The sequence below is a fragment of the Hemiscyllium ocellatum genome, chromosome 12 (genome assembly GCF_020745735.1).
Source record: "Hemiscyllium ocellatum isolate sHemOce1 chromosome 12, sHemOce1.pat.X.cur, whole genome shotgun sequence".
Classification (NCBI taxonomy): Eukaryota; Metazoa; Chordata; class Chondrichthyes; order Orectolobiformes; family Hemiscylliidae; genus Hemiscyllium; species Hemiscyllium ocellatum.
The window spans coordinates 27,772,864-27,787,527 of record NC_083412.1 but is presented as its reverse complement, the minus strand read 5'-3'; the positions used below and the strand labels follow the sequence as shown (position 1 = coordinate 27,787,527).

The 14,664-nt window shown below is 40.9% G+C and overlaps 1 protein-coding gene across 3 annotated transcripts in view; it reads left to right on the top strand.

Moving 5' to 3' along the window:
• LOC132820995 (gamma-taxilin-like) overlaps nucleotides 1–14,664 on the top strand; it is an 86,815-nt gene that overhangs the window by 12,127 nt on the left and 60,024 nt on the right. The window contains exons 1-2 of one of the 3 annotated variants that reach the window (XM_060833449.1): nucleotides 3,093–3,106; nucleotides 12,884–13,196. In XM_060833449.1, coding sequence (XP_060689432.1) covers nucleotides 12,899–13,196 — 298 coding nt within the window. In that variant the 5' untranslated portion in view covers nucleotides 3,093–3,106; nucleotides 12,884–12,898. Of the gene's footprint in view, nucleotides 1–3,092; nucleotides 3,107–3,148; nucleotides 3,190–12,883; nucleotides 13,197–14,664 lie in introns of those variants that run through there. The other 2 variants (XM_060833450.1, XM_060833448.1) reach the window with 2 other exon arrangements.

Here is a 14,664-nt window from a genome sequence, read left to right as displayed (position 1 = left end):
ATGCTAGCAATGTGCTACTAAAGTTGAAAATCCCATAACACCGGGTTATAGTCTGATAGGTTTATTTGAAACGGCAAGCATTCGGAACCCTTCGCTCCTTCCTCAGGCTCCAAAAGCTTGTGGTTTCAAATAAACCTGTTGGACTATAACCCAGTGTCGTGTGATTTTTGACTTTGTCCACCCCAGTCCAACACCGGCACCTCCACATCATCACTGCTAAAGTTGTTTTTTCATATAGTCCACACTAAAATCTAATTGTTGTTGTAATAGACCTTTTTTTATTTATATCATCTGTAAAAGGGCTGAGATGCCTTTTCTAAATTCTCTAACCTTTCCCTCAGTTCCTCTTTTATTCAACATTTAGTCTCCTGTCCATGTAGCTTCTTTAACTTGATGTTGCTGTAAACTCTTGTGAAGAACCTGGGGAGATGCTACAATTTTAAAGGATGTTGGTACACATTGAAAGGGTAGAAAATGCTGATGAGCATTAGTGACTGGTTGCATAACTTACTTGTGACTGTGGCTCCGATAAGAAAAAATATTTTGCCAGATTTTAAGTGAAAAAATGACCCTAACCTCATTGGAATAAGCTGGGGCTTATCCAAGTGAATTTATAATGGTGTGCTACCTCTTTATTACTGTCAAACGGACCCTGTGACACTGAAGAATTACATTTATAAATGTAGAGACTCATTCTTTCAAATTTGCTTATCGTTTAAGACATATTGTTTACAAAGTTTTTGTCTTTTTACCCTCCTCAATCCCATTTTAATTTCGCTTTAACTTGATTTGGTGTTGAGTTCATTTTATAAACTTACACTTCCCAGTTCAGACTGGTGCCTTTAGCAAGATTCTCCAGTCTGATTGGTTAAGGCTCTCCCTCATCCTAGATCTCTCTAGAGGGCACCACATAATTTTGACTAATTTATAGTAAAGTCCAGGGCAAAATCCATAAAAAGTCTCTGGCCGAATGCAAGTATAATGATATTTATTTGTCAGTGACAGCAAAATTCAATCCATTGCATTGCCTAACATATGCATAACAGCAGGTATCCCGGTCTTGTTATTTTCAGAAAGGAAGGTTTAATTGAATAGAGCTTGTGGAATGTAGACTGAAAATTACTTTACCTTATGCTGCTAAGAGGACAAGGCACATGGTGTATGAAGAAAATGGTGTGATGAAATAGTTCTGGTGATGTTGGGGGAAGCTCTTGGACAGTCAAATCCACTTGAAGCTATGATGACCTGCACTACCTGTAGCACTCACCTTGGCACTGATCTGAATTGTGTTTCTGGAATTGTTAAGTTGCCAGCCATGGCGTGTGATGCTTAGCCTGTTGGAATGTGACTTCCTTGTGTTCTGTGGTATTGGAAATAAACAGCAGCTTTTTTTAAACGGGAGAAGCAGAGTTGCTTAACAATCAAACAATATTTCTGTGTTCATTGATGTTTTGTAGTACGTTGTTTTGTTAGTTGGCGAATGGTAGCACAATTGGAGTTTTCAACTGAGACAGAAAGGTGGATAGATTGGATAAGATTTTTGAAGGGATATGAAGTTGACATGAGGCTCAGCAATGGTCTGATTTAAGGACAGAGTAAATCTGAGGAGCTCACTGGCATGCTACCATTCCTGTCTCCTGTTAGAAATGCATCTGATGTTTGCAGGTCCATCAAACCTCTATCTGGGATTTGGAAAGTTGCACCAACCTTCAAGGACCTAACACTGCATTTGCTGCAATGTCTTTAGCAATGCCTTCTGCCCTCCCAGCAGTGAGACAATTCTCGGTGCTTATTGAGGAGGGTATGACCGTTTGAAGAGTTCTGCCCATCTGTGTCAGATGTCCAGCTGAAGGTCTGGGAACCTTTAGGATTTGTGAAAATGCAAATTAAAGATTGGTTTGATCTCTTTGAAATGCATGAATAGCATTGATCTGCTAGTTTTTTAAAAAAAATCATTCCATGGAATATAGGTAACTATTACATATCCCTAATTCTACTTTGAGAAGGTGGTGGTGAGTTGCGTTTTGACCCACTGCAATCCATTCGGTATGAAATATCTCACTCTGAGAAGCGATGGCAAAGTGGCAACTCTGCACTGAATGCTTGGTATTTTTGTTAAGTACTAAGTAGCATCATATCATTTATTTCAGGCTCAGCAGTTTATAGCTGCAGATACAGTTCATGCTTGGGTTTAAATTGCAAGGTTAGTTCTCAGTCTTTGCTGGTTTTTCCAAAGCTAGGACTATAGTAAGAACAGATGCAGTAAGGATGCAACTAGGTCTGAAGATTCATTCAGAAAAAAATGATCTTTTGCAAGTCTACATGATGGAAATCACATTGAGTATGGAAGATAACTTAAGTGTTGCCAAAAAAAACCAATGCAGGCAATGCCTAGATCAATCCAAAATAATCTGCCTGGTTTCAGATTCAAACAAAGTAGTTATATGTCTATCCTCATTAGTTGGTGCATTTTTCATGGCAATGCCTCTACCAATCAGAGTCCACTTCTGAACCAAAAATCTCTCCTCTTAACAGTATAAATGTTGGTTTTCCCTCTTAATTTTTATTCTTGTAAATTGTCCTATTGAGTGGAAGACAAAAATCTTTGCCTAAATGTGTTTTCTTTCCAGTGATAGGTTGAGTGCCAGGTGATGGCGATCACTGGGTCTCATACTTAGTCCGGCCATTTTATCTTTGCTGATTTAAAGCAAACTGAATTATGTGTAACTGGTAGGCATTACAGGGGATTCACTTGACCCTATGCTATGAATGATACAGACCAACTGTGGTGGGAAGTAGGAGATGTCTGCTGACACACATTGTGAATGTGTGTAAAGATTGAATACAGTTCTACCTTCCACCTTCTGGCTTTCTGGAAAAGACCACTTGTTGCTGACAGGTGAGGAGATGTTATTGCTGCTGTAACCTGAAGGAATGGGAGTGTGAAGGAACTTGGAAGGAAGTAGCTTCCTGTATTTATTTTGCTGATCTCCATTTTGAGGGGAGGAGAAAGGAAGGGTGAGTCGTCAACAGTGACGCCAGCAAGAAGACTTTCACAACTTCTGCTCTGAAGAAGGGAGAGGGAGAGATCGTTTTCAGCTTTGAGGTGGGTGTTTAGTCAACTTTCCTAAGGCCTGTTACTTGGAGGCAAGAGGAACGAAGGTGGCAGAGGCTGGAAGATGGCAATTGGTGGGTATATTAGTGTGTGCCCTTCCTTTTCCCATTGTCTGGCCCTGGATAGCTGCAGCCGCCCGGGGGAAAGTTTATTTCTTTTCAATAGTGGGATCTATTGGAGAACTGTACAGATGGTTCCAACTGTCCCACACGAAGACATCTCCCATCCAAAATAATTGGGAGGGTGATTATCAGAGATGACTAATAATTTCAGGTTGATGTGTTCCTCCAATGCCCAATAACAAGCCATATATAGAATGCAGTCCCCACCTCTGAATCCCCTTTCGTCCTTCTTTTATCCCCCTCTCTTCCTCTGTCTTACTCTTTGAGCAGCTGGAAGTGATGCTGCTCAGAGGATCAAGGTGACCCCATGCAAGGCTCCCTCCTAAGAAATCTCCTTTTGTATATAGGAACTTTGACACAAAGGGGTTTGCACACGTCAGTCCCAATGCAGCAGAATGTTGCTGATTCATAGACTCTGAGACTTCCTGTAATTTCTGCGACCTGGAGTGGTGAGTGTTTCATATTTATACAGGATGTTTGAGGTTACAGCCATGCTTTCATTATCTGAAGTGGTTACTCCTTAAGTTCCGGCTGAATTTCAGATCCAATCTCTTGATCTTTGACCACCCAGTGCAGAGGAGAGTGAGCACATAAAGAAGGACCTCCTCATGAGGGGTCTTGCCAGAGTGGCTGTCAGCAGGTTCAGGAAGCAGGCAGTTATTCTGCCTGACTGCCTTTTCATGCCCAGGTAGACCTGATAAATGAGCATGTTGTGTCTGCTGGTACACATACATCCTTCTACAACCACTGGGCACTGGGAGGATCAGAAAGAATCATCAGCCCGGGAGCTATCACCTTAATTTATAAGTTTCCTTTACAGTTTCTTTTTGTTATGTATATTCGTTCTGTCACTTGCATACTGACACTTGGTTCCTCTTCAGTAACTTTCTAGTTGGAGCTAGAGAGATTTAAAGAGAGAAAGGCTGACATTGTAACTTGGGTAAGGAGTGTCTGCTATAATGTGCAACTCTGTAAATAAATAAGAATGTGTGTGCAAAGATTGGCAGCAGTTATATCCTTCACTAACTGGCCACCTCACAGCATGTCACCCTTCACCTACCTACCTCCGTCCTATCATGACCACTTCTGTTTTAAAACTGACTCAACTTTCCAAAAATCCCACTCCCTTCCTATCTTGGCCAGCCTCGCTATACCCGAGCTATTTTCTAATTTGGCACCCGGTCTGCCTCACCCGCTGTGCTCACGCTTGACTGAAGCCAGCTCCCTCACCAGTGAGCTGCTGTGCAGGCAATCTCACCCCAACAACAATTTGTGATTGTTTAACATTTTTAATATAGTTGAATGTCCCAACACACTTCATAAGATAATCAAACTAAATTTGATGATTAGCCAAAAACTAGGATGAGTGAGGATAATTAACCAGCAGGTTGGTTAAAGAGGCAAGTTTTAAAAAAAGAGAGGAATTAGAATTCCAGGCTATTTTATGTGCAGAAATGTGTGACTTGTCCTCTTCCCAAAATGGCTTTTTTGTAAATTAATTCAGCTAAGTTGAAATGTGTGATTGCATTTTTATTATCTCTGCTTGCATCATCTGATGAAGGCTGCTTCAAATTAAAAGTTCTCCTAGTGTGGTATTGCTGACCTTTGTTGACTTTGTATGTCTTCCGATATTTAGTCTTTGCTGGGATGGATCTGCCAGCTTCTGAAACATGCATAGCTGGCAGCAACCCCAAAGTAAACATGCCCATTTGCCAAGGTCAGCATTAAGCAGAAATGAAAGAAATGAGTCTGCCCAGTTTTGGTACATCTAGTAAATTAACGCTGGAGTTTCCACAGGTTGCATGAGCAGCATTGAACGCGAGTTGATAGAGCTAACAGTGTGCCACAATCAATTTGAAAGATGCTGTACAGTCACATGGTGTGGTGTGAGTGTTTGAGTCCAGTGCGCACACTATATTTGCTGAGTTCATTGGTGCTGACACTGAAGCAGAGGACAACCCAAAATATGATCATTACTGATTCTGAGCCAGCTAAGGGGTGTTTAATGATAGATCACTCAATTACATCACAAAAAGAGACTATTCAGCCCAAGGTATTCCTGCTGGCTCACTATGGAGCCGTCCAGTCTGTGGCATACATTCCTTTTTAAACTTGCAAATGCAAATTTATCTTATTTTGAAATCCTTGATGGCCTTCACCTGCTGTATGCTCATAGGCAGTATGTGTGAAAAAACAGTTTTCCTTTACTCTCCGCGCTTGTTCAGAGCCTTCAATCTGTCTCCTCCAGTCCTTGTACCATCAGCTAATGGGAAAAAGTTTGCTTTGTCTACCTTATCTGACGCTGTCTCATTCTTGTGTGCCTCAATCAGATCTCTTCTCAATCTCCTTTGCTCCAAAGAAGGCAAGCCCAAATTCTCAACCTTCAGTCTGACAGACACTTGTATCACTAAAGTAAAGGACAGGGTCTCTGCAGTAAGAGCAGGTGGATGAAAGGGACTACGTTGATAGGCTCCGCGGCCTGGTTACATGCAAAAAGTACTGGATGTTATTCACATTTTTCATGCCTTTTTAACTCAAGCATTACACTGATCTGGTCTGCAGCTGCTTTACAGTGAAATTTGCTAGGGTTGCAATTTAGCAGTAATGTGGGTGAGCGATTCAAATCTCTGCTAGTATAGACATGGTTATATGCAGATCAGACAGCTTTAACAGTTGATTCAGTAGGTAGCGTTCTCACCCGATTCAGAAGATTGTAGGTTCCCAGTTGCTGTCCGGAATCTTGCAGATTCAATTTAGTTCATTACTTCAGTGCACTGAGATGGTGCAGGATGAGACTTAATCCTTTCTGCCCCGTCAGGCAGATGGATAGGACCCCATTTTGAAGAAGAGCAGGGGAATCCTCACCTTTATCTTGATCAATCCTTATTCATCTCCCAGCATCACTGCAGTAGTTAATTTGAACGTTACTTTGTCTTTTTTGGTGGGATCATGCTATGCATACGTCAGCTGCAGTATTTCAAAAAAATTTTATCGGTCGTAAAGTGCTTTCGGAAACCCTGAGCTTACGAAAGAAGTTATGAAAGTGCTCCATGCACTCTGCCTTGGCTGTCTCTATTGTGAGATACTGGAGGCTTTGCCAGCACCTAAGATGTGAGGCCTGGTTGGAGCTGCTGGCTGAGGCAGGAGTGATACCAAACACTGAAGGGTTGTCTCAAAGTGATAGACTATGACAGTGGGGGTGGAGAAAGGTGCAGTGACTGAGAGTCTGCAAAGCTTGGTGACCATTTTGGGGTCATAAAAGATGGCAAGTGTGGCAGTGGGGCTTTGGTACTGTGTGGATAGGGCATAGATCAGGCAGGGAAGGGAAAGTGCTTTGAGAACAGACTGACTGACTTGCGATAATGTTTTCAAGGAAAATTGTAGAACAAGAAAGCTTGGAGATGGGAAACAAAACTCTCGTGAGCTTTGTATCAGCTGCCTGAAAGGGAATGGCCTACAGTGTGAACTTGTTTTCCATAGAAGCACAGAATGGTTACAGAACAGGATAGCTCCTGGCGTGTAATGTTTGTGCCAGCTCTCTGCTACAGCAATTTAACTAGTTCCTCTCCCGTGCTGTAGTCCTGTAAATGTTTTCCCTTCAGAATAATTATCCAGTTCCTTTCTAAAAACGAATTTGCTTTGACCACATTCTCTGGATGTGTACTCCAGATCTGAACAACTCACCGCATGAGGATGGTTTTTCCTTGTATCGCTTTTGGTTCTTTTGCTGATCACTTATTAAGAGAAAGCCCCAAGGCCTGTATTGCACTAAATCACCAAGGTCAACATGAGTAGACCACGTTGTACTGTTGGGTAACCTTTTGTGTTGCTTTTTTATTTGAAGCTTCAAACTTAATCATTGACTCTTGTTCAAGGTGCACTGTCATGGACTAGTTATTCGATAAATCCGTAAGATGTAGAAGCAGAATTAGGCCATATTGTGCCTGTTCTTCCATTCAATGAGATCATGGTTGATTTGATAATTATCAACTTTCTTGCCTTTTCCCTATGACCCAGGATTTCTTTACTGATTGAAAATCTGTGTGTCTTGGCTTGAATATACCTAACGATCTCGCCTCAAAAGCCGTCTGTGGTAAAGAATTCCTCAGATTCACTACCTTTAAGTGGTTTTAGATTTCTAAGATGAGAAACAACCAACCTCCTCTGAACGTAACACAGCATCTACAGTTACAAAGATTCTAAATATACAAATCGAAGATCCAGTCTTGTGGACTAACATGACTCTTTTTTTGCGTGTTTGCGGAAAGTCTGCTCAATTACATAGAATAATTCCTCTTGCTCACTTTGCAGTCTTTTAGGAAGATGATGCTATTGTGGACTGGTGACTTTGTTGATTTATGTAATGCAGAATTAATATTGTAACAATTAGTGAGTGTTTTTTTTAACTTTACTGTTGAGATATGTGCTTAATCCAGTAAGCATAGTATTATCCAGCATCCTACCAACCACAATTATTAATGGCAAGGCTGATCACTTTGTGTTTAGATGACACATTGATTTTTAAAGAAAAACTAATAACAACAGTAGATGATAAACTGCAGGAGTTGCTGTTTAGCTTTACATTGAAATGATTACATTTGTACTGAAATTATTAAATCAGTTTTGGTTATTGAGCCTAACAAGAATATTGCATTCAAAGCAACTGTCTTCACAATTCACATTTGTTAAAGTCAGTGTGAAGGTTATGGTGTCAGTATGCTGTTGACTTGTGGGCTTTTCCTGTGTTGTCCTGCTGTGCTGGAACATTTCAGTGCCCAGTTGCTTCCCTGTTCCCTTGAGCCCTCCCAAGACACACACTACCTTATCTTGTGTGCAAAATACTGTCACGCACCATTAACTGGCACCACCCATTCCCTGAGCATGGTGGATAAAAGATTTTACTGAATATCCAGTAAAATCTATAGTATAATGCATAATCCATGAACTATTTTCATTCACAAATATATTTGTTGAAGTTCAGATTTGTTAGTTCAACAATATTGATTTGATATTGAGTAGTTTGTAATGTGTCATATTGATAAATGTTGGAGTAAAATTCATTTCGATGATAATTGCTCACCAGAAACATGAGGTGCTAGTTAATAATAGATGGTTTGTGCATCTGATCTGGCTATTATGACGCACCTCTGGAGCAGATGGAACTTGAACCCATGCCTCATGGCCCAGCAGTAGGGACACTACCACTGTGCTACAAGCGCTCCCCCACATTGCTTATGTTTTGGTTCCGGAATCAGGCTGGCTCTGATTGTTAGTGTGCTGCTTGAGTGAGAAAAGTTGGCTTTGTACCACAAGATGCAATCTACAGAAAGAACTCAAAGCTTTAACATAGTGCAACAAAGCAATTTTTGTTTTTACATATAGTTCTCCATATTTCCATGAATGTCGCTGGCCAGGCCAGCATTGATTGCCTGTTCCCAGCTACCCATGAGAAGATGACAGTGAGTTCCTTCTTAAACCATTGCAGTCCATTTGGACATTAGGGAGTCCCAGGACTTTGACCCAGGGACATCGAAGGAACGGCAATATATTTCCAAGTCAGAATGGTGTGCTACTTGCATGTGGTTGTATTCCCATATATCTGCTGCATTTGTGCATCTGGATGTTAGTGGTTGTTGCTTAGGAAGGTGCTGTCTAAGGAGCCCTGGTGAAGTGGGACTGAATGTTGGTGAAGGCAATCAAGTGGTCGCTTTATTCTGGATGGTGTGAAGTTTCTTAAGTGTTGCTGGAACTGCATCCATTCCACGTAAGTTGGGACTATTCTATCAGACATCTGACTTGTGACTTTTAGATGGTGAACAGGTATTGTTGGGGGGGGGGGGTGGTCAGGAGGTCAGTTCCTCACTGCAGCATTTGTAGTCTCTGACCTAATCGTTTGGCCACTGTGTTTAGTTCAGTTTCTGGTCAATGTTGGTAGTGGGGGATTCAGCGATGTTAATGCCATTGAATATCGCAGTGGTTGTGAAATTGTTGCTTTTTGCAGGTGGTCATTGCTTGGAATTTGTGTGCTGTCAATGTTACTTGTTACTTGTCTGCCCAAATGTGGATATTGTCCAGGTCCTGCTGCATTTGAACATGAACTGCTTCAATATGTCAGAAATCGAAATGGTGCTGCACATTGTGCAGTCATGGGCGCACATTCCCACTTTGACTTTCTGGTGGATAGAAGATTATTGATGAAACAGGTGAAGGTGAATGGGACTAGGATGCTGTCCTAAGGAACTCCTGCAGAGATGTCCTGGAGCTCAGATGACTGATCAACAACCATAACCATCTTCCTATGTGGCAGGTTTGACTCCAACCCATGGTGAGGCATTGTCTGGCATTGTCCTTCTAGGTGATAGAGACCATAGGTTTTTAAATTGCTCGGGAAGGGGCCTTGTTAAGTTGCTGCTTTGAATTTTGAGGGTGGTTACCAGAGCTACCACTTAATGCATTGGTGGTGGAGTGAGTGAATATTCAAGCTGGTGGATATGTCTCCATTCAAGACTACATCTCTACCCCATGTCAATGCTTATGAGTTGACTGCAGGATTAATTTATGACTTGGAGATTAGATTAGATTAGATTAGATTCCCTACAGTGTGGAAACAGGCCCTTCAGACCAACTAGACCACATCAACACTGTGAAGAGCAAACCACTCAGACCCATTTCCCTCTGACTAATGCACCTAACACTATGAGCAATTTAGCACGGTCAATACACTTGACCTTTGGCCTGTGGGAGGAATCCCTAGCACCTGGAGGAAACCCAGGCAGACACGGGGAGAATGTACACACAGACAGTCTGCCTGAGGCTGGAATCCAACCTGGGACCCTGGTGCAGTGAGGCAGCAGTGCTAACCACTGAGCCACCGTGCCGATGCCGGTGTTGGCCTTGGGTATACAAATTTAAAAATCTCACAACACCAGGTTATAGTCCAATAAGTATAATTGGAAGCACACTAACTTAACCACCTGATGAAGGAACAGCACTCCGAAAGCTAGTACTTCCAATTAAACCTGTTGGACTATAACCTGGTGTTGTGGGATTAATTTATGTTAGCCTTTTTCCGGAATAACTCTCTCTGTATCTGTGTTTGTTCTCTTTATACATATTTTACCCAAAATGGCATTCCCAGCTTAGATTTTCTCCCACGTGATGTACAACACACGTTTTCATGGGAGTCTGGGAAGAAACTGTAGCCAGACCTTCGTTGGCATCCCCTTCACCCCACACCAAAGTAGCTCAAACAACTCCTCCATTGGATTTGATATGGAAATGAAACACTCGAGCTCTGAGCTTGATTAAGATCTGTGGGAGTATCGTGGGTGTGAGCCTGTCTTAGCACTATGCTCTAAAACAGAATTAGCACATCAGTGTGTACATGTTAACTTCCCTACTGCTGTTACTGCCAAATCAACAGTAACTGCTCCCACCACAGCCGCACAGCTCTACAGCATTGAATTAAAACCATGTCAATTTTAAAACACATTTGAGATTGCAGTTGTCACATAAGTACCAGGCTTCTGTCGTATATTGCAAACTGCAGTGAATTTTAAGTCTTTTTTTTATTGAAATACATAAATTGCTAGTCTCCAGTATGAATGTAGCTGTGAACCCCTCTAAATGCCTCCCTGCAAAAGGAGTTACAGTGGGAGTGAACTCTGAACCAGAGAGATTACCACAGAAATTGGGGTGTTGACAGGACTGGCAGCAGAGAGTTTGGCAGACCACACGGGGGAAGCAAGCAGCAATGACTGTCGCAGAAGTTGAAGGTTATTGCAGACTGTTGGGGATTACATTATTTGCACATTTATTTCAAGAGAAAAAACACATTTTGTCACATATTGCAAGTAGGCCTCTGCACTCTCCCGTAAACTCTTATTCCAAATATAATGTCAGGAGGATTTGTGTTGCTTGAATGTGTGGTAGATCGTACAAACAGTTGGCCTACCCTACGGTGAGAGGTAACATAGTAACTTAGATGTAACATAGTAACTTAGTTCAACATCTTGAAGCATGACAAGACAGACTAAAGCTCCCTTCTGGTTTCCAATGTCACTTGGTAAGTGAAACAGTCTATTGAGTATTGGTATTGATTATCTGTGTATTCTAGTAGGATATTAATAGTTTGGTTTATTGTTTTGTAGAGTGCCTATGATGTGTTTTTATTTTGAAAATATATCTTTTAAATGACATTCTCAGAATTCAGAGGCAAACTTATTTCTCTGAAATCAAGGTGATGTGGATGCAACAGATTTTGTGGCAGCCTTTTCAGTTTCTGCTCGTTTGTTCTCCTTGTGCTGACTCCTACCGAGTTGCAGTTTAAGAAAGTGCTGATGACTGAGGGCAAATCGCCACCATGACCAAGTATGAATTTAATCCTTTTCGAACCATCACTCAGAATTTGCTGGAGATCTGTGGTGTGTGGCATATTGGTGCGAGCGCATGTTTTCAAACAGTTTTCCTGCCTTCATCTCAACTAAAATCAATGGCAGTCACTAGCCATATTGATTGCTTCAGCCACTTGGACCATCAAAAAGAAAAGTGGTCCTTGTGGACTGTATAATTTAAAAATGTTGCAATTTTAAATTCTTCATTTTCATTCCTCTGAGAACTTGGCCTTAAAGTTGAATGCATTTCATAGAATAAACTGAAGAAACAAATGCTTTTTTTCTTAAAAGGCGAATCAGTGTTCACAATGAAACTGTTTCATAAGAAGCAGTTTTCTGTCTTTATTTAGGTTCTACAATGAGGTAGATCATATATTCTTATAACTATTTTTAGAAGGTGCAGTTGTGTTTGTTTTTGAGACAATGCAACAACCAGTTTTAGCGTCAAAGATCCATTTGTGCATTCTTAATTTGTTTGGTTATATTTACATGTGATGTTTGGGAGGGCTTGGAGTTGTCAAGTTTGTGGATTTAAAAGGAATGTTGATGCAATGCAAGGATAGGAACAGAAGCAAATTCAGCTGTTCAAGAATCGAAATATATATGATTTCGGGTAGCAACCGAGGATGCATGGCAGGAAATTCATTTGAGCACGAGCAAGTAAAAAGGCCAGATTTTGCTGTGGCAGCTTCAGTCTTTCTTTTGTACAGTGGTTAAATACCTGTCCCAAACCAAAATAAAACTACAAGTCGACTCGAAATATTTACTAAAGCGACAAAAGCTCACTTATACCTGTGTATAATTTTAATTCATTGGCTTCTTTTATAAATTGTGTAAAAAAAAAATAAGTTAACTTGTTATTCCTTCACAGATGAGATTAAATTTTAACGCTAGGGTAGTAGAATGTATTTGCTGTTTCTTTAATCCAAATTGGACCAATGGCTGATAAGTAACTAGAAACTGTTGAGGTTTCTGTAATATTTAAAGCCAGGTTGAGATAATATCTAATATTCTTGAGTCTCTTGCGATTTGACTTTTTGTTGTCGTAAATCCAAGGTTTATTTTCAAATTGCTTGGCTGTTAATTCTTATAATGGTAATGCCCATTGGCTTCTGATTCTGTCACCTTCCTTTCCATTCTTTATTCGGTTTATTTCAGATTTTTTGCGTTGTTGCACAAACTAAACATAACTAAAGACAACTTTCTCCCCATTCCATAAATGATGTATTTTTTCGTTTTTGTTTTACTTGCAGTTTCGAAGTGAAAACATGGAAACCCAGGATGTCTGTGGATTACATGTAGCTCCCAGAGATTTGTTGGTTGATGGTGACTGCACTGACTCCGCTCCTGTTCTTCATGCAGTGGATGCCACTGCTGAAATAATTGAGAATGCGTGCAACTTGCATCCGGCCTGCTACACCAGAGAAAGCGGGCTGCTATCTGTCTCATCCACCTGTGTCATGTTGGAAACAAGAGGAGAAATACCTGGCAGCGAGGATATGCGAATGGACCCTGCTGGGGGAGAGCACCATCTGCTTTTGGACAAAAACAAAGAGAAGGCTCTCGGTGAGTGTTCCTGCTGCTTCTGTGGTTCACCTGAAATCAGAATTTTATCAGGTATTGCTGCTGATATTGCAAGGTGCTAACTGGAAGAAGCAAAACAATCAAATCAAATGAAGGTACTGATTGGGTTAAGATCTGTAAAACATATTATGAGGTAGCAGAATAGAAAAAGATTAAATCAAATAAAGAAAGAAAGGAAGGCAAACAAAACACTGACAGTGTTAGCTTGGCATTTTATTGTGTCTACCACAAAGTAGAACTCACCAAGGTGTTTCTCTCAATATGATTTAGAGATGCTGGTGTTGAACTGGGGTGTACAAAGTTAAAAATCACACAACACCAGGATATAGTCCAACAGGATTAATTGGAAGCACTAGCTTTCAGAGCACTACTCCTTCATCAAGATGTGGTGTCACACAACCACCTGATGAAGGAGCAGTGCTCTGAAAGCTAGTGCTTCCAATTAAACCTGTTGGACTATTACCTGGTGTTGTGTGATTTTTAACTTTCTCTAAATAGGTGGCAGGAAAATTTGACACCAAGCCACAAAGGGAGAGCTGATCTTGCAGGAGGGACAGATTAATCTGGAGGTCCTTCAGAAACTGGAAAGAAGAACAAAGTGGTTAAGGAGTATAGTTCCAGCGAAAAGACAGCTGGAAGCTTTGTCTTTAATTATGAGGCAAAGGACTGAACAGAGAGAGATTTACAAATATTTAGGGGTGAACACAAGGTGGAAAAAATGCAGAGATGAAAAGCCTTATCAATAAAGGCAAAAGTTATGTTTGGGGTATAGATTAGGAGAGAATAAAATGTAACTTGTGCAGAGTCGAGTTTTGGAATTCTAGCTTTGGTAGTGTGCTTTGCCTCATTTAAAGTCTGTCATCCTTTTATTCTAATATTCCTGGGCCATTAGTTATTGATGAGAGGGTAGCTAACTGAGACTGCTACTGTAATTGGGCTGTTAAGTAAGATGGGGTACAAAATTTGTCTAGTACAGGTTAATGACCCTTTCCATTTTGCCCTTTTACAAGGAGCTGGTGCCTGAGAGCACAATTCAGAAGTCTATTTGGGATCCAAAATCCTTTATTTCAATTCCCTTGGTCTTTTCAAACAGATTTCTCAATTGGAAAATCAAAGCTTTTTTGATTGTCATGTACCGCTTTCACCAAAATCTCCAGACCGCTGCCCTCCCTACAGTACTATTAGACTTTTTGCTTACCTGCAACAGGTTTTTGAAATTCTCAGTGAGAGTGTGAGCATTGCTGGAATCCTGTCCAATCCCTAATTGCCACTTTGACTTCTATAGTCCCTGGCATGAAAATACTGCTATCATGTTTGGTAGTTCCATAATTTTGAGACTGCCACACTGAAGTTGCTGAAGTATATGTACCAATCGGGATAGTGTGCGCTTTGGAGAGGAACTTGGAGATTGTCGTGTACCTGCACATCTGTAGATTTGGGAAGTACTGAC